Source organism: Delphinus delphis, chromosome 16 (assembly GCF_949987515.2).
Source record: "Delphinus delphis chromosome 16, mDelDel1.2, whole genome shotgun sequence".
Classification (NCBI taxonomy): domain Eukaryota; kingdom Metazoa; phylum Chordata; class Mammalia; order Artiodactyla; family Delphinidae; genus Delphinus; species Delphinus delphis.
The window spans coordinates 55,833,563-55,857,023 of NC_082698.1; the positions used below are offsets into that span (position 1 = coordinate 55,833,563).

The 23,461-nt window shown below is 44.8% G+C and overlaps 1 protein-coding gene across 18 annotated transcripts in view; it reads left to right on the top strand.

Moving 5' to 3' along the window:
• The window catches only part of KCNMA1 (potassium calcium-activated channel subfamily M alpha 1), a 739,336-nt gene that overhangs the window by 373,872 nt on the left and 342,003 nt on the right, over window positions 1-23,461 (top strand). For 17 of the 18 annotated variants that reach the window (XR_009522457.1, XM_060034718.1, XM_060034719.1 and 14 more), the window contains exon 3: window positions 384-445. Coding sequence is in view for 17 of the 18 variants with exons in the window: in XM_060034718.1 (XP_059890701.1) it covers window positions 384-445 (62 nt within the window). In the remaining variant the exon portion in view is untranslated. Of the gene's footprint in view, window positions 1-383; window positions 446-10,080; window positions 10,131-23,461 lie in introns of those variants that run through there. The other variant, XM_060034731.1, reaches the window with a different exon arrangement.

The following is a 23,461-nucleotide window of genomic DNA, read 5'->3' on the forward strand; positions in this document are numbered from 1 at the left end:
TGAGTTCCTTTGGGGCCTAGGTTACATATAATATGAAAAATTGTATCACTGCAGTTTTTTTACCTGCTTTTTTCTCACTGAAGTGTGTTGACTTCAGCTGCAGAGAAGCTGGACCCTGAGGTAACAGGGCCAGATGAAACCCCAGTGCCCAGGGATACAAAAGTCTGCCCTGCGCCCTGTTGGCCAGCAGTGAGGTTGCTGTCCACTGCAAGGTGAGGAGCCGTGCGCAGGGTAGTATGTGGGCGCAGCAAGGGGGCGACACTGCCAAGCAGGCCCCTGAAAACACCATGTTCCGAGCTGCAGCTGCATGTGTCCAGAAAATAAATAAGTAAACTTCGCAGCATTCAGCCCTTAACTGGTGGTGTTTTTCTCTTCTTTTGCAGGTGGTGTTAGTCTTTGCTCTCAGCATTGGTGCACTTGTAATATACTTCATAGATTCGTCAAAGTGAGTATTCAAATACGTTGTCTTGCCCTCTTTTCTCAAACCATCACGAGCCTTTACATTGATCCGTTGATTTCCTTTAACACCAACCTTTGCCAGAGCCTCCTGAGTGTGGAAGGCTTTTGGAGGAAGGCAGGGCTGTCTGTGCGGATTTTCTGAATGGGAAAGCAAGCTCTCACGAGGAAGACTTACTTTGATTACGCTGGCCTAGGAGGGCGGGAGAGGAATCTGAGGTCATCACACCTTTTCCCTGGGTATTACTGATTTTCAAATAGCTGTTTCCTGGTGCGGTATTTGCACTGAAGGTGTCAAGAGGTCAAAAGGGCTCTGGTGTGAATTTGCAACCTCTGAGAGAGTCATGGTGTCCAGTCGGTGAGGGTCTGAGGCATTCTTGCCGTGGTGGTAGGATCCTTTTCTTGTGAGGGTTTGCAAAGCTTTACTCTTATTGGAAGTCAGCATAGAAAGCCTGATGCTGTCCTTTGTGCCTGCCAACTGAATATTCAGCTGAAGCGTCACTGGCTGGTGCTTCTTGACTTGTGAAGGTAAGGAGATGGGATGGAGGGGTTTGTGATGACTCCCAGAGGTGGAGGCCCATGGCCATCTGAGATTTCCTATAGTGGACACTCGTGGAGACCCCTGGGGCGCCGGCTGAGTGAACTGGTGCTCTGGGGTGAGCCTGGGGTGGGGTCTGTCTGAGCCATGGACAGAAAAGGCTTTGAAGGAGGCAGAAGGGGGCACTGAGTGGAGCTGCTAGGTGGCAGCCAGTTCTGCCCTGGTTCCTGCACATGTCACCCCCTCAGTACATCATTTGTTCCAAATGTTCTGTCGCAAGCTTAAAGTTGACAGCATTTGGGAAATGGGAGCTGAGCTGGTCTGACTCCTTTCTGTGGGGACATGCACCTGACCACCTGGATGGTGGCCTTCAGCTCTTTGCCTACCTCATCCACTGTAGGAGTGGTTTTGATTCCCTGAGCTCTCACCCTGGTACACCTGGATGCTGGAGTTTGATCTGAGGAAACCTGCTTGGTATCCCTGTTGGCTCAGAGCCTCGTGTGCCTGAATTTTGAGTTCAGCGTTCTCTTTCTGTAGTAATTTCATGCATGCCTAAACTCTGAATTTCTCAGAGTTACTGGTCACCAGCCAAAGGATTTTGTGCATTTGGGTGTTGAGCCAAAATCATGCCAAGGAAAATAAAGAAAACATCATCACCTGTCTCTGGGAACCAGCCACATCTGGAATATCAGCGGCCCTTCAGCCCATCCCCACGCACAAGGCTGGGCTGCCCTTGCCCATCTCAGGTGGAGGGGCCTTGAAAAGTCCTCCAGGAGTTGAGATTCCACGCACTCTTCCATCAGCTCTTCCTGGCCGAGAAAGAGAAGAGTTTTTTAAGTTTGGAAAACTCCAATTGGCATGTCATTGAAGGTAAGCCCCATTTAAACATCTCCTCTTAATAATTCTCGATCATATTTTAATTGAACCAAAGATCTTTTAAAGCTCCTGGTCTTACCTCTCCATTTTCTCCCCAGGGGTGAAGAGTATTCTCACAAGTCATGGGGTGCGTACCCTGCCAACTTCTGTGCCGGGGCTCAGAAGGTACTTTCCGGCATGTAGTCTGTGAGCCCCAGCAGGCAAACCCTTACGTGGAGGTGAGTGTGGTGATCGGCCAGAAGGACAGGTGCCTTGGCGCCTTCTTTCCTTGTCTCTTCCTTTTTGCTCCTCTGTATTTCTCAGAAATAAAGTGCTCTTGTAAGATGGATTTGAATTGTGTCCTTTTTTATAGTCTCTGCTATGGGGCGGTCTTCTGCTCTGTAGTTCTTGGTGTTCTCAGCTCCACGTGAAAGGAGGGAAAGGAGTAGAATCTCCCAAGGCAAGACTCTCTTCCCTGGATGCCCTGCACCACTTCAGTGTCCTTTGGATTTAGTTATGATTCTGCTGAGCCTGGGAAAGCCAGTACTGGGAACCCTCTCTGGTTCTGGTTTCTCTGATAGACTTGCAAGGAGTCTATTCTAAGGATGGCCCTTCGGTCCTGTGCTCAGCTTTTCCCAGCAAAAATGCTAAGAATCTTAGAACCAAGACTGTCCTCACTCTCCCTGGGGACTATTTCAGCCTGATCCTAACCTCAGTCTTTCTTCTCTGTCACTAAACTGAGTGGTTTGGCATCGTGAGCCTTTCTGTTTATAAGAAGGTCTTATGTTTATTTGTGTAGCCCTTTCTACTTTTCATTGGAATTACTACATTGGGTTCTGAGGTCAAACCCCAGGAGTTTGTCCTACGGGGGAACTCATCAGCATAGTCAATACCAAGGGTCTACTATCTTCCTGGGGAGAGCCAGTAAGGATGCTTCCTGTGTAAGTGAGGGGATGAACTAAAGTAGAATCTAAAAGTTACCTCCACGATAAGCCATAGATTCATTCCCAGGAATGAAAAAAGAGCCCATTAGGTAAATTATAATCAAGCATAGTAAACAGGATAAGAAGTTCTGTCCACATATAAGATGCAAACGAAAAGCGGGTAAGAAAGCAGAATGTAAATTCTTAAAATGCATCCCTCCCTTTCATTCAGAACTCTCACCGGTTTTACACACTCGTGGTTTGGCTGGCCATCTGGGCATCTTGGAAAAAGAGCTTCAAACGTCTCTTGGAAGTTACGCTAAATCGTCACCCTGGAAAAAAGTGTACCTAGTGTTCTTCAGATGAAGTTTAGTTAGTATTTATACTCTTCAAATAAATAAATCAAAGGACAGTGCATAGGCTTTCCCTTGTGTGAACCTAACTGGGCAGACATGGTCCGTGAAATGGCTTGTCTCGGTGAGTTTTAACCAGAATGGCGGGGAATGCGCCACAGCACAAGTTCAAGATGTGAGGCTCTCTGACCTAGCCCTTTAAATAGTGCGCGGAACACACGTTAATATAGAAAGCAGGCTCTGTTGGTTGGCGCTGTTAACTCACTGTCAGGGCAGGCCAATGCAGGTTGTATGAGTGGACAGGCAGTTCAGATAAATGTCATAATTGGTGGGTTTATGATTTTCTTAACCTTTCAAAGCTTATTTCACCATCAAGAGGCAGCAGGTAAGTCATTTCCAAAGACTTCTTCTCCCAAACTTCTTTCCTTTTCCATTGTTAAGTCAGGATGGATCCCTGAGTAGGTCTTTTACATTCAAGGGTTTGGGAGGCCCTTCTTTGGGTGTGATTTTCTTAGAGTGGTCACCACAGAAGAAATCACTTGTGCAGCCTCAACTGATTACTATCTGGCCGAGACAGATTGTGCTCAGAGCTCCTAGGTTGGAAAGCCAAAGAGAATTACATGAAACCATGTTAACGTTGTGCTTCATCATCCCAGCAGTAGACTTTCTAGAAACACCCAAGCAGAGGGAGATGTTCCACCCAATCTTATGCTTCATCATCCCAGCAGTAGACTTTCTAGAAACACCCAAGCAGAGGGAGATGTTCCACCCAATCTTTGGATGGACACAGCTGTCAGTTCCTTAACAGACACAGAGAAGGATTAAGCCCACCACACACAGTAGTTCCATCCCCCGCAAAGACATTGAATGGCCACACGAGGCAGATACTATCCCAAAAAACTCCAGTTCTTTTTCCTTCTTTTTTTCCTTCCAGTTTTATTGAGATATGATTGCCACACAGCACTGTATAAGTTCAGGTGTACAGCATAATGATTTGACTTACGTACATCATGAAATGATGACCCCAATAAGTTTAGTGAACACCCAGCATCTCATATAGATACAAAATTTAAAAGAAAAAACAGGTTTTTTCCATGTGATGAGCACTCCTAGGATTTACTCTCTTTAACTTTCATTCTTTTTAAAGGTGCCCAATTTAAGGCACTCCAACTTCTAACTTTGACGTCTCTCGATACCTACACCCCCCCCCCCTTACTTCCACATACTCTGATCTTCTGTGAAGCAAAGATTTTTTTAAAATTGTATAACGAAGTCAGAAGTGCCCCGAGACGCCCCGTGGGTGATACTGTCACCGTTGCTGGTCCCATCCCTGTCTGTTTCCTCCCTTTGACATAGGATCAGTAATTCTTCTCTAACAGATAAAGAAAAAAAAGAAAAAAGGCCCAAAGATGTCAGTGTGAGGGCAGGATTCATGGACTGCATAATGCATCAGTTCCTGCTGCTTCTAGAATTTTCAAGGGAAGAACGTTGGAAGAGGGAGAGGCTCAGGGCCCTGGGTATTTGCATTTTTTCCAGGGGTATTCTTGGAAAGGATGACTCACCTGTGTGAAGCTATTTATCCCTTTGATTCATGTTTAAACTCCACTACTTCTTATGCTGCAGTTCAGTGCATTACGAATATTTAATGTTGCACACACTGAAAAGGAAGGTCAAGTCCTGCTCACTGGTGACTTCATTGCTGGCTTGTGTCTCTAAAAGGCACGCTGCCTGCTGTGAGCAGAGTAAAGCTGAAAGGTTATACATTGTTAAATTTTTCCTTAATGGCTTTATCTGCTCCAAAATGGCTGGTACACAGTGGGGGCACCTGCTGACTTCACCGGTCTTTGCTCTCGGCTTCTGGTATCAGCAGTGCTGTTTTGGGGGGTATGGACATTAGGAAGGGGAAGGGAAAAGCAGCACAAATTTTAGACAGCATCCAAAATTTGGACCAGATTCCAGGCTGCCAGTGGTGTTGGCGATGTGAAAGGGACCTTCCCCCAGTCCTTAGAATTTTACATTTGTACTCAGTGATTCATTCATTCTATATCCATTCATTCATTCATTCATTCGAGACAGTTTCAGTGTGATCATGCTGAATATTTTCCACACGGTCAAATTGCTTGAGGTTGGTTATGGTTAAAGAAAACTGTCTTTAAGATTGCAGTAGGGGCTTCCCTGGTGGTGCAGTGGTTGAGAGACTGCCTGCCGATGCAGGGGACACGGGTTTGTGCCCCGGTCTGGGAGGATCCCACATGCCGTGGAGTGGCTGGGCCCGTGAGCCATGGCCGCTGAGCCTGCGCGTCCGGAGCCTGTGCTCTGCAACGGGAGAGGCCACAGCAGTGAGAGGCCCGCACACCACAAAAAAAAAAAAAAAATTGCAGCAGAAATTGACCAGATTGTTTTCATAGTCTCTAAAAATAACATGGGCATCATTGATGTAATGCATACCAAGAGCTTTAACAGAACTGGCTAGTTAACCCCACCATTTTACCTGCCCAAATCTTCACACAGCCAGGCTCTAATCCCTTTGCCTAGAAATTCTCCTGAAAAGGGAAGAGAGGGCCGGGTGGTAGAGGGAAGAACATTCACTGATTCTGTGCTGTGTCAAGGTATAGCGCTAAGCACTTTAAAATGAATTATATGTGCAGTCTCATTAAATTCTCCTAGCAACTTGATAGGGTGGGTACTATGACCTTTCCCACTTTACAGATGAAACTGCAACGTTTGCCCAAAACCATGCAGCTAGTAAGTTGTGGAGCCAGGATTTGAATCCATGTGTCTGAAGGAACCTCTTTTCCAAGTCAGGAAGTAAAATTCCAGATGTGGAAGTGACTACATGGGTTCAGTGAGATGTTTCAAGAGAGGTCACGTCTCCTCATCCTGCCAATTCATCTGTCTTGTTTTCTCGTTTGTTCTTCATCCCCCCATTTCGCACCTTCGGGGCCAAGTCTGCAAGGCAGCTGTGCTCACGAGGGTCCTGTGAGTCTTCTCACCGGGACATGGGGCGTGTGGGCCATGTGCTGTCTCATGTTTGTCTGGGCCTTGATTCATTTCTCCCTAAACTGTGGCTCTAAAAATACTCTCTTCCGTTTCATCTCAGTGGGGTGGCAGCATTTTGTGATGGACTGAGGTCACGTTAGCAAAGAACAGGGAAAGTTGATGATGTCTTAAGGAGCCCTCCGACTTAAGGGATTCGTTCTTTCCCGGTGGAAAGTCCCTTTGCCCTCCCCATCCTTACCTAGGTCTCTGAGCCAGTTACTTGGCAGACTGAAGTAGATAACCAGAGAGGCTCTCCTTCCCCATTAGTTTCTTTTGTCTCTTTAGAGAGTTGCAGCGTATAGTTAATTTGCTATACTTTTGCATTGTGTGCTTACAGAGTTAGTGCATTGTGTGCATATCAAACCCGTGGACTTTAGGAAAATTTGATCCCAAGGAGGTTTCTTTGGAGGTCTTTGAAACCATGTAAGATACCCAGCCTCCACCTCCCGTCTTGTTATTACCCACAGTGCACACAGGTGTTGACCTCGTCGTGGGCACCTGGCAGAGCTGTGAGGACAGTGTAGGTTACTTCCACGATAGTGCATTGTAACCTGTAAAGGACTGTGAACGCTACTTTCACTGTCACCATTAGCACACCCCCTGCCCCATAGCGGGAACAGCTGGGCAGCCCGTGGCATCGAGAAGGAAGCTCACCATTTTATTCTGGACCCAGCTCCTTTATGGAACCTGATCTTTCTTGTAGTGTTCTGAGAGATCTGCTCAGCTCTCCGCCTTTAGCCCCTTTTCGAGAACTCGTGGCCTGCATTTCACCTTTGTTGAGGAAGTCAACACAAATCGCTGTGTGTGTAAAGCGTCTCCGTATTCTTTCTTTCCTTTTTAAATACTCCCCCCAATTTTCTCCATCCCTCACTGGCATTTTTACTGCCAGGCTTTGGTTTGGAAAATTATGGGTAGGGAAAGTTCAAGGGCAGGATGTTCAGAACAGCACTGCACATCTGTGAAGGGAGCACGGCAGGAGAGCCAGCAGCTGTTGAAAGAATGGCATGTCAGATGGTGGGCGCGGTGAGGGGAAGAGGAGACGCCTTCGGGGCAGAGAGGCTGTAAATAACTCCCAATGGGAAGTCCTGTCCCCTTTCAGAATTTAACCTTGAATGGCAACCCTCGATGCTCAGGCATGGGAGCAACCCGAACTCAACCATCCTACCTCATCTGGTTTTGCAAATTGCCCTTCTTTCATCAGTGGGCGGTAAACCTGGTAGAGAAGATGGGTGTGTCAAGGGGGTAAGCACTCTTGTTCCTTCCATCTTGCACGCTGTGCAATGGTCTCAGCTTCCTTGCTCACGTCTCACTTTGAGGGAGACACAGAGGCACCGCGTGCGACCGCACTTAGGAGCATCAAGGGAACTGCTCGTCTTTGGCATTTCCTGAGGCAAAAATCAAGGGCTGTTAGGAGCCGGAAGGAAGATGGAGCTAGACCTTCCAGGCTTACTGCAAGAGACAACTTTAGAATAAAATGCTAGAACCTGAAGAGGCTTCGGAGCCCGCCTGGTAACACTGTTCCCTGCGCCTCAGCGTCCTCTCCTGGCGAGTGAGGGCTGAGTGACCTTCTCAAGGTCACTCAACTAGCCAGGGACTGAACTAGAGCCAGAAGTCAGAGCTCTTCCTGCCCAGACCAGTCCCTTCTCTACTTGATCTTTTGGTTTCTTTCTACTAAATAAGAAATGAATAAAGATGTGATAGTGAATATTATCCATTGACTAGCAATGCCCGTAATGACCTTTTACTCAATTCCGGAGTTTCAGGCTGTTATCTTGGGGGACACTTTAGGGACATGGAAAAGAACAAAGATAATCCCAGGTGGAAAAGAGCAAACCCAGCCAGGTGGGTGCGTGGGAGATTAGTTTATTTCATTGCCATTGGCAAGAGGCTTTGAATTTCCTGATTTTATGGTCCTGCTTTTCTTTCTTTCTTTTTATTTTTCTTTTTCCTGTACTATTTCAGAGGGGAAGTAAGAGTTCAGCTCTCTTGTGGAAGATTGACCAGGCTGAGTGCATTGGTCTGGGCTGTTTGGAATTTGTTACACATAACTTTTGAGGACATTTTGCCCCACTGCTCATTTGTTTCTCCAGTGAAAACACTATCTGACAACTATTTCTATAAATCCATATCTACTCTACCCTCCAAAATTAGAATGAATTATTTCTTCTCTTTTCACCATTCTCTAGGATTTAAAAGGAAACCCTTGGATTATCTGACACTCTCTCAGCCCTCTGGCTTTTTTTTTTTTTTTCTTTGAAAAGAATGATTGTTTCAGGGCAAATGAAGAAGATGCATTCCCTTTAAGGCCCAGTTAGCTATCTATGTCTTCTGCAATTAACATGTGTTTATACCGCCAGAGGGCTGGATCTTCTCCCCATTGCCCAGCTCTGGTCCTTTACCCAAAGCCACAGCCAGACACGCACTCAGAAACTGCCAAGAGATCAGTACAGAAGCCAGCTGGAGGGAAAGCTTAGAGCTCAGAATGGTTTAATCCAAACACAGGGACAGAACTCATGCTTAACACAGCCATGGTTGTGCTGAGGTGTGGTGTTGACGGCTACAGCTTCATCACGGGGTTTATGGGCTGCACACAGACGTGACCTCTGCCTTTGCTTTTATTCCTCTTGTCCTTCTTCCTGACAGCCTGACAAATTAAAGCTTTGGGGAGACCCTGGTCAGTGATGAGTTATTTGTGTTGTAAAAATAGAACCCATTGCAGTAAGGATGCCCTTGGGACTTTTTGGATGTATGTGTCACTGTTCCCGGAATTTGGGAGAAGGGCATGTGTATGTTTGTGTGTGTGTGCATGCATGTGTGTACGTAGGGGACAATCCTGTCCCACCTGTGAGTGGATGGGAAAGCATAGCATGGGAGGATTGGCCACCAGTCTCATCATAATAACAGAGATGGGGCTGAGAGCCATGTACCTTAAAGGTATCAATAAAGTAATAGATGTACGTTAAGTACTGACTGTGTGTGAGATATTTTTCTAGGTATTAGGGGATTTCAAGTACTATGTATAAGGCTAGATTTTTTTCCCATTAAGATGTTTAAATTATATATATTTTCACAAGGTTCAGGAAGTCCAGCCGTAAATATAGGAAAAATGAGGTAACAAAACAAGATAACAAGTGAGGTATCCCTAGGCTATATTATCATCAATTTCTAATATGAGCTTTGCTAACAATAAGTGCTGAAGGTTCAGAAGCTGGAAAGATAGCTGGATCTTACAGAGTGTTTCGGCCCCGGGGAGATTTTGATGTGAGGAGACAGAAAACTCAGCCTCCCACCCACCTCTAGGCCCATAAGAGGGGCTCTCACTATGGCACACACTTTGGCCTCTTGGATTTTGTTTTCAGTATGTGCTGAGTCCAGCGAAGCCCTGCCTTGAAGTTGGCCACCAAGATCAAGGACTGAGAATGCTTTCAGAGTGGCATAACGGAATCAGAAAAGCAAACTGTCTCTAGTGGTGGTAATACCTCTTCTCCAGCTGCACGCGATGAAAACCTTTGGACACTTTTCCAGAAGTGGCTGGCTGAAAGGCAGCTGCTCCGTCTTTTTGAAACTGAGGTCAGGGTGTAATGTGCCTTACAGGGGCCTCGTTTATGAATTTGCCACGTGCAGAGCATCCAGGGGCATGGGGGGATGACAGTCCTGGCTAAGTGAGGTCATGCTATGGGCAAACCCGCCACGGCTCAACCCGAGCTGCCGGCCTGGAGACCAGCATTTGCCTGGAGGGGCTGCACAGTGATTTTCGTGGGCTGTAGGTACTTTTGCCTTCTTGGGTCTCTTTCTCCAAAAAGAATATGAAAAGTTACGTTTTACTGCTGTGTTCCTCTAAAGATGAGTATAATCCAGGCGAGAGTCATTATGACCTATTCATTGTTATATTTATTTTGTCCTTCTGGTTTTAAAGAAATTGGAATTCATCCATTTTTGTGGTTGGCTAGAAGTGTGGTGGGCCCTCGGCCCTGAGTCTGCGGTGCCTGATGGAGAAGTTGGCTCTTTCTCCTCCCTTCCTGTCAGCCTCAACCGTCTGGAAGTTTTCACAGATAAGAAAACATGCCCAGAGACAGACGCCTCTTACCACACCCCTCCCAGTGTCATCTAATTGTTTCAGATGAGAAAATAAAACTAAACATTCCATTTCAAACCACGTCTTATGATTTGGCTTTGGGAAATACTAACGTCAGCAACCCATCATTTAATCAAAAATGGCACCCGTGGTTATGTCAATTTTTAAAAGAAAACCGAATAATCTTGCTTTCCTGTTGCGTTTTGGAGACATACGTGCTTTGTCCGTTCTCATATCTGAAAATGAGTCTTGCCAGTGTAAGAGGTCTGTTCACTGAAAGTACCACAGTAAAAAAGAACGTTTCCTGCACCGAGGTTTGCAAGCTCAAGTAGAAAGGGGTGGGCAGATGTTAGAAATGAGGCAAGCAGGTATGTGAGACCAGGAGGCGCTGAGAGCCCGAGCCTTCCCTGAAATGACTTCCCAGCTCCGGCTGACTGTCCCCAAGCAAAAATGCAGACTCGTACAGGCAGATCTTCCCCTGTTTCAGAGAGAAGAGAAGAAATTGGGCCTTCATGTTGAATCTTCAGTTTTAAAATATTGCCCACGACTCCACCACTTTTAAAAGTACTCTATGGGCCAAACAAAACACCTCCGTAGGCCATTTTCAATCTCTATTCTAAACTGTCTCTCTTTTTGGTCTTGAATTAGCTCTGCTCCCTGAGTGCCAGAAAATATTCTTAACCCTTGGACCTCTGTCTCCCAAAAAGGGGCCCTTCTCTCTCCATGGTGAGGAGTCCTTGGTCTCTACACGTCCCAGCTTGTTTCCCGTTTAACACGTCTTCCAACGCTGCATAAGTGAATGTCCACCTTTCTCTAGGCAAATGCTGTGTGTCACAGCAATAAATCACCCACAACTTACTGTAAATCCCCAAAGCCACATATCACTAACTCTACATCGTCCCTGAAAAGAACGTCATTAGGACCTCATAAACATACACTCTGTTTATTTAAGAACTGCAGGAGTTTTTCTAAACATGGTTGCTAAGTCACAAGAGTGTATTTTCCAGGACATAAATGGAAGTGAACATAACCCCCTTAAATTGTCAGATTCTTTATAAGAAAAGAGGCCCAAATCTGTCTGTTCTACTAGTGTATTAACTGGACCAAAACAGAGTTGATTATACTAAGCGTGTCAGTGTTGATAATTGCTCGAGACCGTGTTCTGACTTGCTCAGCTAAATGGGCACATTGCATGAACTTTGGTTTAATTTCTAACATATGTGGGTATAAAAGCATGGGTTAACATAGATGAACCCGGGCTGTAGTTTCATAACCCTTAAAGTTCCCAATTTGCTGAGCGTTAGGGTCAGCTGATGAAACTCTTATGTTATGGCCCCTTCAAAAACAAAACCGAAAGCATCTCTGGACCTTTCTCCCCAGATATGGTCTCAAGTCTGAGCTGTATCGCTATCTCCTGACTTTTCACTTTTTGCATGGAAACTTGGCAGTTAATTTTAGGATAGCATTAAGCTCTGCTTCAATATAGAACCCAGAGCTCAGATATTTTCAGAGCTGGAAAAGAGATGACCATTCCATTATGATAACCCTGATTCTAGTAGAGCTGCTTCGTCAGTCTGATGTCCAAATGGAAAATACTCATACTACCTTTCACTGATCATGATTCTCTCAGGAGGACACCATAGGTAGGGTTCCAGGGTCTACCTATTAGATGTTGGAATCTACAGTAAGGCATTTGTCCTCCTCAACAAAGATATTCTACCCATGTTCCTAGTCATGCAGATCTCCTATTCAGAGTCCTCGTTTCTTCCTTTGAGAGCTGGTGTTTTTACCTCGTCCTCCCAGCCCCCCTCAGAAAGTGCAGAAAATGAACCCACAACCCAATTTGAGATACACTTGATCTTGATGCCCTGGAGGGAACTGCAGAGCCCTTATATAGAGACAGGTGAAGAGCGTGAGGCTGTTGGATGATCCCACCTGGCACATGCTTTTTCCTCTAGCAGCGGGAGCAAGTGGGCGAGGAGTGCATTAAGGATTTTGCCCTCTTCATAATAGCATGAACAGGAATAATAAGGCAAGGTCTGTAAAGAGCGGCATTAATAATTGAGATGTGGGCTTCCCTGGTGGCGCAGTGGTTGAGAATCTGCCTGCTAATGCAGGGGACACGGGTTCGAGCCCTGGTCTGGGAAGATCCCACATGCCGCAGAGCAACTAGGCCCGTGAGCCACAAGTACTGAGCCTGCGCGTCCGGAGCCTGTGCTCCGCAACAAGAGAGGCCGCGATAGCGAGAGGCCCACGCATCGCGATGAAGAGTGGCCCCCGCTTGCTGCAACTAGAGAAAGCCCTGGCACAGAAACGATGACCCAACACAGCAAAAATAAATTAATTAATTAATAAACTCCTACCCTCAACATCTTAAAAAATAAAAATAATAAAAAAATAATAATTGAGTTGTGCTCTGGGCAGCCATGCAGCCTGGCTGTGCCTTCGAGCACAGTCTGTTATCAAGTACGTGGTGAGGCCGGGGGGTAGGCAGGGAGGGGGCACGTGGTGCCTGTGTGGCTCATGCATGCGTGTACATATGCTAGGAGGAGGACGAATGAGTAACAGTTGGGAGCTACGTCAAGTACAATGATAGAGAGCACTGTGTGTAGATTACTGTGTACGATGGTGGTGGTTCTTTTGTGGGTCAAGCACCTTTTTGGGGATTTGATGAGTGCTATAGGAATTTTTGCCTGCCAGGGACCCTCGAGTTGGTCCATGAACCCTAAGCTAAGGATCTCTGCTCTGTAGATGATCCTTGGCTCATCTGCTCACTCATTCCTGTTTCTTGTGCCATTAAGATCAGGTGGCAGACAGAGGGCAGGCTTCATAGCCAAAGATTAAGCGGAGATTGATTGGGAATCCTCCGCCTTCTGCCATACAAAACACGTCTCCGTGTGAGTTTCGCTGCAGTGAATATCTCTTCTTTTTTTTTTTTTAACATCTTTATTGGAGTATAATTGCTTTACAATGGTGTGTTAGTTTCTGCTTTATAACAAAGTGCATCAGTTATACATATGTTCCCATATCTCTTCCCTCTTACGTCTCCCTCCCTCCCACCCTCCCTATCCCACCCCTCTAGGTGGTCACAAAGCACCGAGCTGATCTCCCTGTGCTATGTGGCTGCTTCCTACTAGCTATCTATTTTACATTTGGTAGTGTATCTCTTCTTGTCATACCCTTTCCCCCACTGCTTTTGAAATCTTGAAAATGTAGGGGCACTGCTAATGAGACCAGGGAAGGGAGGCCCTAGACCCCCCCAGCTTTTCCTTTAATACCAGGCAACACAGAAAGCAGTATGTAAAGTGGGATGGGTCTATAGGGCAGAGCCTAAGTACTCTTTGTTTTCTGCATCTCTTATTCATTGTGGGTAAGCATCTGTTTTTAGGGGAAATTTTCCTCCTTGATGTGTGAGTCAGGGAGGCAAATAATCTCCAGCCAAAACCACCCCTTCCGAGACCCAGCTCTGGAGCACCGGGACCTGGGCGTCGTTGGGGTCCCCAAACAGATGCAGAACGCAGCTGCCACCTCTCCGCAAGGCTGTGACTCTTCCGCACTCCCGGAGAGTCGCTGGGGACCGCAGTGGGTGCATGCGGCCAGTCTTCAGACCAGTGTGACAGAAAACGGAAGAGTGGCTTCTGAGAGAAGCCCCATCTTCCCTCAGTTCCCTGCCTCCTTTGGATTTCTTGCTGCCCTCCCCCGTCTCCAAGCCGGTCGACTGTGACAGTTTAATTGGTGCAGGGAAGGCAGGATGGGGAGAAGCAGGCGTGGGTGACTGGCGTTCTGGAAGAAGGAGATTCCCCGGAGACGGATGAGGGCAACCCTGACAGACAGGCTTCAGAGGGCTGCGTGCAGGCAGAAGGTCACTGACCCTTGCTTGAAAAGAGCATTGAGTGAAGAGGAGACTTTTGCCAGCTCCCTCCTCCCCGAGCTGACTGGGCAGGATTGTACATTCACGTGTGTTGTCGATACCCCGTCCACTGAAGGGCAGGGAGGTCGGCTGGGGGGCTCTGGCTGGGAATGAGAATGGGTGGAAAGGAAAGGCAGTGCTGTCCAGTGGTTAGCAGCAGGCTCTGGAATCAGACCTTCGTGGACTTAATCCTGCTCTACCACTTGAGTGCTGTGTGTCCTTGGGTAAGCTGGTCAACCTCTCCCAGCTTTGTGCAATAGGGTGAAAATGGTGGTGAGGGACGATGCTAATGCCTTCCTTGGAGCAGTGTGTGGTGAGAGTTAGGTGATGCATGTAAAAGCTCTTCGTATGCTGCCCAGCATGAAAGGGGCCAAAAAAGCACTAGATATGATTGTTACTGTCCTTTGGAGGTTTGTTTTGAAACTTTACGTCAGGTCTTTAAAGAGACGCGATGTGAACACATTAAAGTTAAGGGGACAAAAAAACCCAAGATGTATTGCAAAGCAGCGACGTGATTAATTATCAAGGTAGTGGGCAGGACCTGAGTGTCTTAAAATTGCAAATCTCAACTCGTTACTGATTTGTAAAAGCATTAGAGTGGCCACAGCAATCATCTTTAAAAAAAGGAGATTGGACCTTAGATAAAAACGTTGCTCTGGAAGGTCAATGTGATTATGTGAAACTTTTCTTTCAGTAATATATACAGATCTCTATATACTGTGTAAACATAAGTGTGTACTGGTTCGTGATGTAAGATTTATTTCTTCCTGTGGGTTTTGCTAAAAAGCAGCTTGAGAAACACAAGCTTTGAGTCCAGAAGGGGGCATGCTTTCTGGGTTGCAGTAATTTAGGGCATCTTCAGGGAGGAAGGGAGACTAGGTCTGGGTCCCCAGGCATGGGTGGAACTTAGATAATACAGAAGAAGGGGAGAGGGTGAGCAGTCCACAAAGACCACTCACTTCTGACACCAACTGCAGGTTCAGGGAGCTCCCCAAACCACCCCCAGCTTTGATAATTTGTTAGAAGGACCACAGAACTCACTGAAAGCTGTTATGCTCACAGCCAGTTTACTACAAGGAAAGGATCAGCTAAGTATGTGTGTTAGCATACAGTATTTGCTTTTCTCTTTCTATATATGGAATCTAAAAAAAAAAAAATGGTTCTGAAGAACCTAGGGGCAGGACAGGAATAAAGACCCAGACGTAGAGAATGGACTTGAGGACACGGGGAGGGGGAAGGGTAAGCTGGGACAAAGTGAGAGAGTGGCATGGACATATATACACCACCAAACGTAAAATAGATAGCTAGTGGGAAGCAGCTGCATAGCACAGGGGATCAGCTCGGTGCTTTGTGTCCACCTAGAGGGGTGGGTTAGGGAGGGTGAGAGGGAGACGCAAGAGGGAGGGGATATGGGGACATGTGTACGTATAGCTGATTAACTGTGTTATACAGCAGAAACCAATACAACACTGTAAAGCAATTATACTCCAGTAAAGATGTTAAAAAAAAAAAAAGTGAAAAAAAAGAAATCAGCCAAGGGAAGAGACTCACAGGGCAGACACAGGGAAATACCAAGCACAGAGCTTCCACATTGTTCTCTCCCTTTGCAGTCATGACAGTGGCACTTTTCCAGCATTGATGCATAAGAGTATGAGGAATTCTGCAAACCTGGGAAGCTCGCTGAACCTCAGAGCTTTACTGGGACTCAGTCACATAAACCTGGGTGACGGCTCACGTGGCTGACCTTACTCTTCAGCTACTTTGGAGCTTGACAGATTCCACGTGACCCAAAGCCTCCATGTATATCACACTGTTGGACTTTCTTGTGTGGTTTACCACCCTCCCCCTGCTCCCAATCTCATTGTTACTACCTGACTGACCCAAGACCCCCAGGCAAAGACTTTGTTCAGACATGACACCCCAAGGACTGAGAGAATGCCTCCCAGCAGCTGAGGGCCAAGGGCAGACTTCTCTTGGGCAAGGCTAACATCTTTACAGCAGAGTCAATGGGGGGACTGGGCTGGCTGGAGGGAGGGGTCTCTCTTGGAGAAGACTGGGGGGGGTGTCTTTCGATCACACGCATGAATAGTAGAGGAGAGGGAAATACTACTTTAGAAAATGTGGTGTTTCCCGGGTCTGTTAATGTCAGGAAAATCACCATTGAATGTGATTATCTGTCCCCTCGGTCCCCGTGTACACCCAAGCTGAATAACTTGTCAGGTGAGCCTGCAGCTGGTAAAATGAAACTGGGCACAGGGTCCAGGAAGGGGGCTGCTGGATTCATGCTCCCCATGTGACCGAGCTGCCCGGGGCGCAGTGGGCCTCTGTTTTCACCCCATTTGCTGCCATCTCAAAGTGACCAGGAGTCTTCCTGTGCCCTGTTCCTTTGCAGACCCAATGGATGGGTCTCCAGGTGCCCTTGGCAGCTTTGGTAAGGAGAACATCTGTCTCCTTGCTTCAGTTTAACTTCCCTACTATAAGGCTGGATGAGGTCGAAACCAGAAAACACTGAGACCTCAAACTGGGGATAAAATGCAGATCCAGTGTATCATCAGGCCATGCTGCCTGCTTGCCACCTGACAAATGAGACAATCTCCAGCCAGGGACAGTTTGTAATTGTGCAATCAAATTAGCTTGGATTTCAGCTTAATGAAGTGCTTAATGTCCCGAATGAGGCCGAGCCCTAATATTTAGAGAAACAAACTGGACCCCAGGAAAGCAAAGAACAGACTTCAGTTAATGCCTATTAGTATTAATTGTGCTTGCAAAATAAACCTTTTCAAATATTCATCCTCTCATGTGAGGCAGTCCAGTAGTTTTGCTGTACTTTTGCTAAGGGGTTTTTCTGCTGTGGCTCGTAAACAGGACAGTGGAAAGAACATTCTACTGGAAATGTCTGCTGAACTCTACATCCTAGGGCATATTTCTTAACTTCACAGGATTTCAGCTTTCTCAACTGGACAATAAGAAAAATCCTCCTCTCTTTCTCTGAAATCCCCATTTTTTCCCCCTAGAAGTGTTTTGTTGTAGTAAAAAAACTGATACTCTGGAGGCAGGTAGACCTGGTTACAAATCCTGACTCTGTCACTTACTAGCTGTGTGACCTTGGGGAAAAATTAACCTCTCTGAGCCTTTGTTTCCACAACTCTAAATATGGATCATAATCATTCCTGCCCCTTAGTTCTGAGGACAGGAAATGAGATACTGCACATAAAGCACTTACTACAGGACACAGGACATACGGGCACTTGTTAAATCTGATGATGATAGTATAAATGTGAAATTATTTTCAGTATGAATTATACATCACTAACTTGGTATCGGTAATTTTTATTTTCATTAAGTGATGATTTCACTCTTGCTTAGAAAATGACTGATGATTCAGTAATTAACTCAATAAATATTTATTGAATGGGTACTATGTGCCAGGCACTACATTAAGCCCTGGGCACTTACCGATTGTAGTGTCAGAGGGAAACGGGCAATAAACACGTGAACAAATAAATAAGTTGATGATCATTGCTGGGAAAAAATAAAACTGGTAATGGGAAAATCAAGGTTTCTTAGCTTTTTTTGTGCTGAGGACTCCTTTGGTGGTCTTGTGAGGACTGTGACCCCACCTTTCAGAATATTTATAAATGCATAATACAAAAACATTGGATTACAAGAAAGCCAGTTATATTGAAATACAGTTATCAGAATATAAGAAACAAATTCGTTATTGAGTATGTGTGCTTCTTGATTAGTGCATTATCAAGACCAAGAGCAACAGTTCTAGTACACCCCTATAATTTTAAAGTAGGATTAATGTAAATGACATTTTGAGATATCTGCCTCTGTTATAATCGTATATGTAACTATCTGGGTTGTTTTATTGATAACAAAGTTAGAAGTAGCATTAATACTCTTCTAGTTTGTCATTCACTTTTATTTTTATATATATATATGGAAATGGCAAATTTGAGTTAGAGGTTCATAAAAGTAAAGATGTAATTTTTCTCATCCAAGTTCATGGACTTCCTAAATATTATCCAGGAACTTCTTGGGAATCTGTGGCCCCTGGGTAAGAACCTTTGCAATAGAGAGTGATTTGTGATGGGGGCTGAGCTGTTTCACTGAGAGATGAATCATGTGATTTCTGCTTTTAAGAAGCCATTCTGGACATATAGATTAACAGAATAGAATTGAGAGTTCAGAAATAAACCCATACAGCTATCGTTGATTGATTTTTTTTTTTAAGGTTGTCAAAATCACTCAATGGGGAAAGTAGTATTTTTTTTAAAAGGTGCTGGGACAACTGGATAGCCATTTGTAAAAGAATGAAGTTTGTTTGACCCTAACCTTACATCATATACAATATTAACTCAAAAGGGATCAAAGACCTAATGTAAGAGCAGAAACTATTAAACCTTTAGGAGAAAACATGGGGGTCAACATTTGTGGCAATAGATTTGGCAATTAATTCTTAGGTATGATACCAAAAGCATAAGCAACAAAAGAAAAATATAAATTGAACCTGATCAAAATTTAAAACTTTGGGTTTCAAAAGACACTACCAAGAAGTGAAAAGACAACACATAGAATGGGAGAATACATTTGCATATCGTACATCTGATGAGACTTGTATCTAGAACACATAATGAACTCTTACAACTCAGTAATAAAATAGAACCCAGTGAAAAATGAGCAAAGGATAGATATTCATTAACACATTTGTCATCAGGGAATTGCAAATCAAAACCACAATGAAGTACCACTTCACACATACTAATATGGCTGTAATAAAAAAGATAGCTCATAACAAGTGTTGGCAAGGGCAAAGACGTGGACAAACTGCAACCTTTGTAAAGTGCTGATGGGAATGTAAAATGATGCAGTAGCTTTGGAAGGCAGTCTGTCAGTTTTGCAAAAAGTTAAACATGGAGTTGCCATAAGACGTGGCTATTCCACTCCTAGGTAAATACCCAAAAGAAATGAAAATATATGCTTGTGTAAAACTTGCACCTGAATGTTCATAGCAGCATTATTCATAATAGCCAAAATGTGGGAACAGCCTCAATGTCCATCAGTGGACAATTGGATTAACATAATGTGGTATATCCATGCAATGGAATATTATTTGGCCATAAAAAGGAATGAAGTACTGATACATGCCACAACATGGATGAACCTTGAAAACACTGTGCTAAGTAAAGAAGCCAGTCACAAAACACCACATATTATATGACTTCATTTATATGAAAGTCCAGAATAGGCAAATATATAGAGACAGAGGATAGGTTAACGTTTGCTGTAGGCCTTGCAGAGTGGGAAGATTGGGAATTGATAGCTAAAGGATGCAGGATTTCTTTTTTAATAAATTTCAGCTGTTTTATTTACTTTTTAATGTTTATTTTAAAATTTTTATTTATTTTAGTTTTGGTTGCGTTGGGCCTTCTGCGTGCGGGCTTTCTGTAGTTGTGTTGAGTGGGGGTTACTCTTCGTTGCAGTGCGTGGGCTTCTCATTGCAGTAGCTTCTCTTGTTGTGGAGCATGGGCTCTAGACCGCAGGCTCAGTAGTTGTGGTGCACGGGCTTAGTTGCTCCGTGGCATGTGGGATCTTCCCAGACCAGGGATGGAACCCGTGTCCCCTGCATTGGCAGGCGGATTCTTAACCCCTGTGCCAGCGGGGAAGTCCCTAGGGTTTCTTTTTTGAGGTGATGAAAATGTTCTAAAATTGATTGTGGTGCTGGTTGCACAACTCTGTGAATATACTAAAAACCATTGAATTGTACACTTTAAATGGGTGAATTGTGTGGTATATGAATTATAACTCAATAAAGCTGTTAGCAAAAATAGTCATTTTGATTGTGATGCAGAGAATAGAGTGTAAAGCACAAGATTTTTTTTTTGGCGGTACGCGGGCCTCTCACTGCTGTGGCCTCTCCCGTTGCGGAGCACAAGCTCCGGACACGCAGGCTCAGTGGCCATGGCTCACGGGCCCAGCCGCTCTGCGGCATGTGGGATCTTCCCGGACTGGGGCACGAACCCGTGTACCCTGCATTGGCAGGCGGACTCTCAAGCACTGCGCCACCAGGGAAGCCCAAGGTTTTTATCTTGCAAAGAGAGTATTTGGGAGGCTGTTGCATTAGTCCCAGATGAGAGGGTGATGTCTTGGGCTAGGAGTGAGGCAGTGGAGGTGGTGAGCACATACTGTGGGGTATCATGGAAAGAATGTGCTGTTTAGTTGAAGATAGAAGTCAGGAGTGACTTCTAGGTTGTGAACCTTAATAACTAGTATTTTCCTTATAGAAGACCAGAGTTTCAGTTCCAGTCTGTAGAAATACTGAGAGGATTAGTGGTTAGACCTGAACACTACAAAATTTCAGAGAGCTCGGTGGCAAGGTATTATCATCATCCATTTCACTGTAACTTTTAACAGGGAAGAATATTCATTGTGTGTATGCACACACATGTATTTACATGCATACTCATGCATTTAAGGCAACAACATAAAAACCACACACTTCAGAAAGCCAAGGCAGGGCAGAAGGAATGAACCACTAACCTCACTACTTCTCATGCCAATGCAAATTTGTTCAGCGGAAAGAGATCAGCGTAAGTAGGAAAGGATCTATTCAAGAATTTATGTATCTTAAACATGTTCATCAAGCATAATGTGTCAGTACTCCATTCCTTTTTATGGCTGAATAATATTCCGTTGTGTGGATGTAACACATTTTGTTTATCCATTTATCTGTTGATGGGCATTTGGGTTGTTTTCACCTTTTAGCTATTGTGACTAATGCTGCTACGAACATTTGTGTACCAGTATTTGTTTGAATTCCTATTTTCAATTCTTATGTGCCTAGGAGCAGAGTTGCTGGGTCATCTAACAATTGGAAATTTTTGAGGAATCACTAAACTGTTTTCCACAGTAGCTGTACCATTTCACATTCCCACCAACGATGTGTGAGGATTGCAATTTGTCTATATCCTTGTCAATGCTTGGTTTTTTTTTCCTATTTTTTGTTTTTTTTTTTTTTTTGTTTGCTTATAGCCACTATTCTTTGTCTTTGATTTCTGGAGTAAAAGCAGCTTACGCCCAGCATTTGATTTCCACCCTGGTTCATGTGAGGGGGTTTGCTCCATCTACCAGGACAGTTTTAGGAGTGGGCCAGCAGGGCAATGTGGGAAGAGCAGGTCTGCCTCTTTCTAGGAGTGTAACCTTGGGCAAGTTATAATCTCTGGGAGTCTCAGTCATTTCACCTGTACAGTGGCCATGATACTACCTACCTTAACACTAAGGTGAAGATATGAATAACTTCCCAGCACATGACTAGAAGATAGTAGGCTGAATAAATTATCTTCCTTCTCAACAATGAATACCAGTAGAGGGAAAGAGATGGATTTTAAATACTCTGCTTTTAAATTCTTACTATTTTTGGTATTGAACTTTATCGAGTGTTTTCTTTGCAGTGGGTTTCCTGCCGAATCATGCTTGATTAAATTAGTACTGAAATTTTCATGTATTTATTCTCTATGTGTATACCTGTTGATGGGGGTGAGAGGGATGAATCTGTATGACAAAATCAGGAAGATAAACTACCCACCTCTTGATCTTAAGATTCCTCAGATTGGTGACCCATCTTTGTTAACCTTCCACAGTGTCCATGGTTCAGGATGGACTTGGAGTGGTTATTGATCAGAACATGGCCTGCTTATCATTCTAACAAAATGAAAAAGCTGCGGCCCACAAGCTGCTTCGTTAACTTTGGAAAAGTCAGCAACTATATATTACTCATCATGTAAAGCTGCATCCCTACATAAAAATTTCAGCTACATCTTCTAAATAACACCCACTGATAAGTCCCAGCGATACAGTTTTCATGGTGGATTTTTTTTCTTTCTTGGTCTCACGTGCTGTAGGTCCTCACCTGGTAAGTGCTGAGGGCCACTCCTCCCTTGGGGTTTGGCCCTGATGGAGGGAGGTGCCTCGTGACTACAGGTGGCTTGAGCTGGAATTTCTGATCACTGGTGGTGGTTAAATAATGGGAGAGAATGAGAAAAGCAAGAAGAGTGTTTAGACCCAATGCCCAAATAGCTCAGAGCATGGTAGACCAAGGAGACACCTGGACAGACTAATAATATTGCATGCCTTCAAATTGATATTCTTTACATCTTTATTAAATATTTATTTAGCGAAGAGACTGAGCTTCCTGTTGGGGAAGAGAAGGAGGGGGAGGAAGAAAACCGCTGCAGAGGTACCTCTGAGGCTCTGGCCAGCCACCTCAGAGAGCCTCTGTTGGTCTTTGAATTTGTCCTTACAGAGTCTTAGCTCTTCACAAATGGATTGTCCGTGGCTTCTTCCTAATCATGTGTAGTCAGTACTCCTGCTGAAAATACCATTTTTTGATCGTGTTACTTTTCCAGTGATCTCTCGGGCATCTTATACATTGACCCCCAGGACACTGACCGGTTGGCCCAGCCCCTAATTCACCTCGGGCCAAGAATTTTCCAAAAAGTTTTTAATGAAATGCTTACTCTGTGGCAGGCACTGTGCTCAGCCCAGTGTAAATGTCACCTTAATTCATCCTCACAGCAGCCTGTAAGGTGGACACTAGTATTACCCCCATGACAGGTGAGGAAACCAGGGCACAGAGAGGTTAAAGTGGCAGCCAGGATGTGGCACAAGGGGGATTCGAATCCACGTCTTTAACTTTAATCCCTACATTTGTCTTGGGCAAAATTGCATATTATTTCTTTCATTCAAAGTCAGGATTCTAGATCCTCTGATAATGATAACAAGTGAAAGCAGTTTGGGGACAATTTGATCCTAAAATATCACATGTACCAACCCTAGTGATTTATTTCAGAGCGAAAGCGGTTATAATCCCAAAGTATAAGTATACATATAATGTAATTCTTTCTGAGAACTGGTGGGAGCTACCCATCTATAAAGGTGGTTCTGTTTTAATTTGGTTCCTAGGAAGTTAGCATCGCGTCATAATTCGCATTCGGCAGGACTCTCCAAGTCCCTGACTGGCCAGAGCTTTAGAATGATGGGACTCTGAAGTCCGCAGGCATCTTCGGGGGCCCGGTGAACCTCAGAACCAGAACCTGGGTTTAGTCAGACGCTCAGCAGAGAAAGTGATTGATCGCTTTTCCTATTGCAGCTAATTACCAAAAAAATGCCAGGAACTTAACGGGGAAAATTTTCCACCTTCGGCTTTTCTCCGTGGACTTTAAATTGCTTGACATTCTGTCTGTTTCCAGGGTGTTGACGTCAGTGTTAACGGCATGCACAGAATAATTATCTAATATGCCACGAACT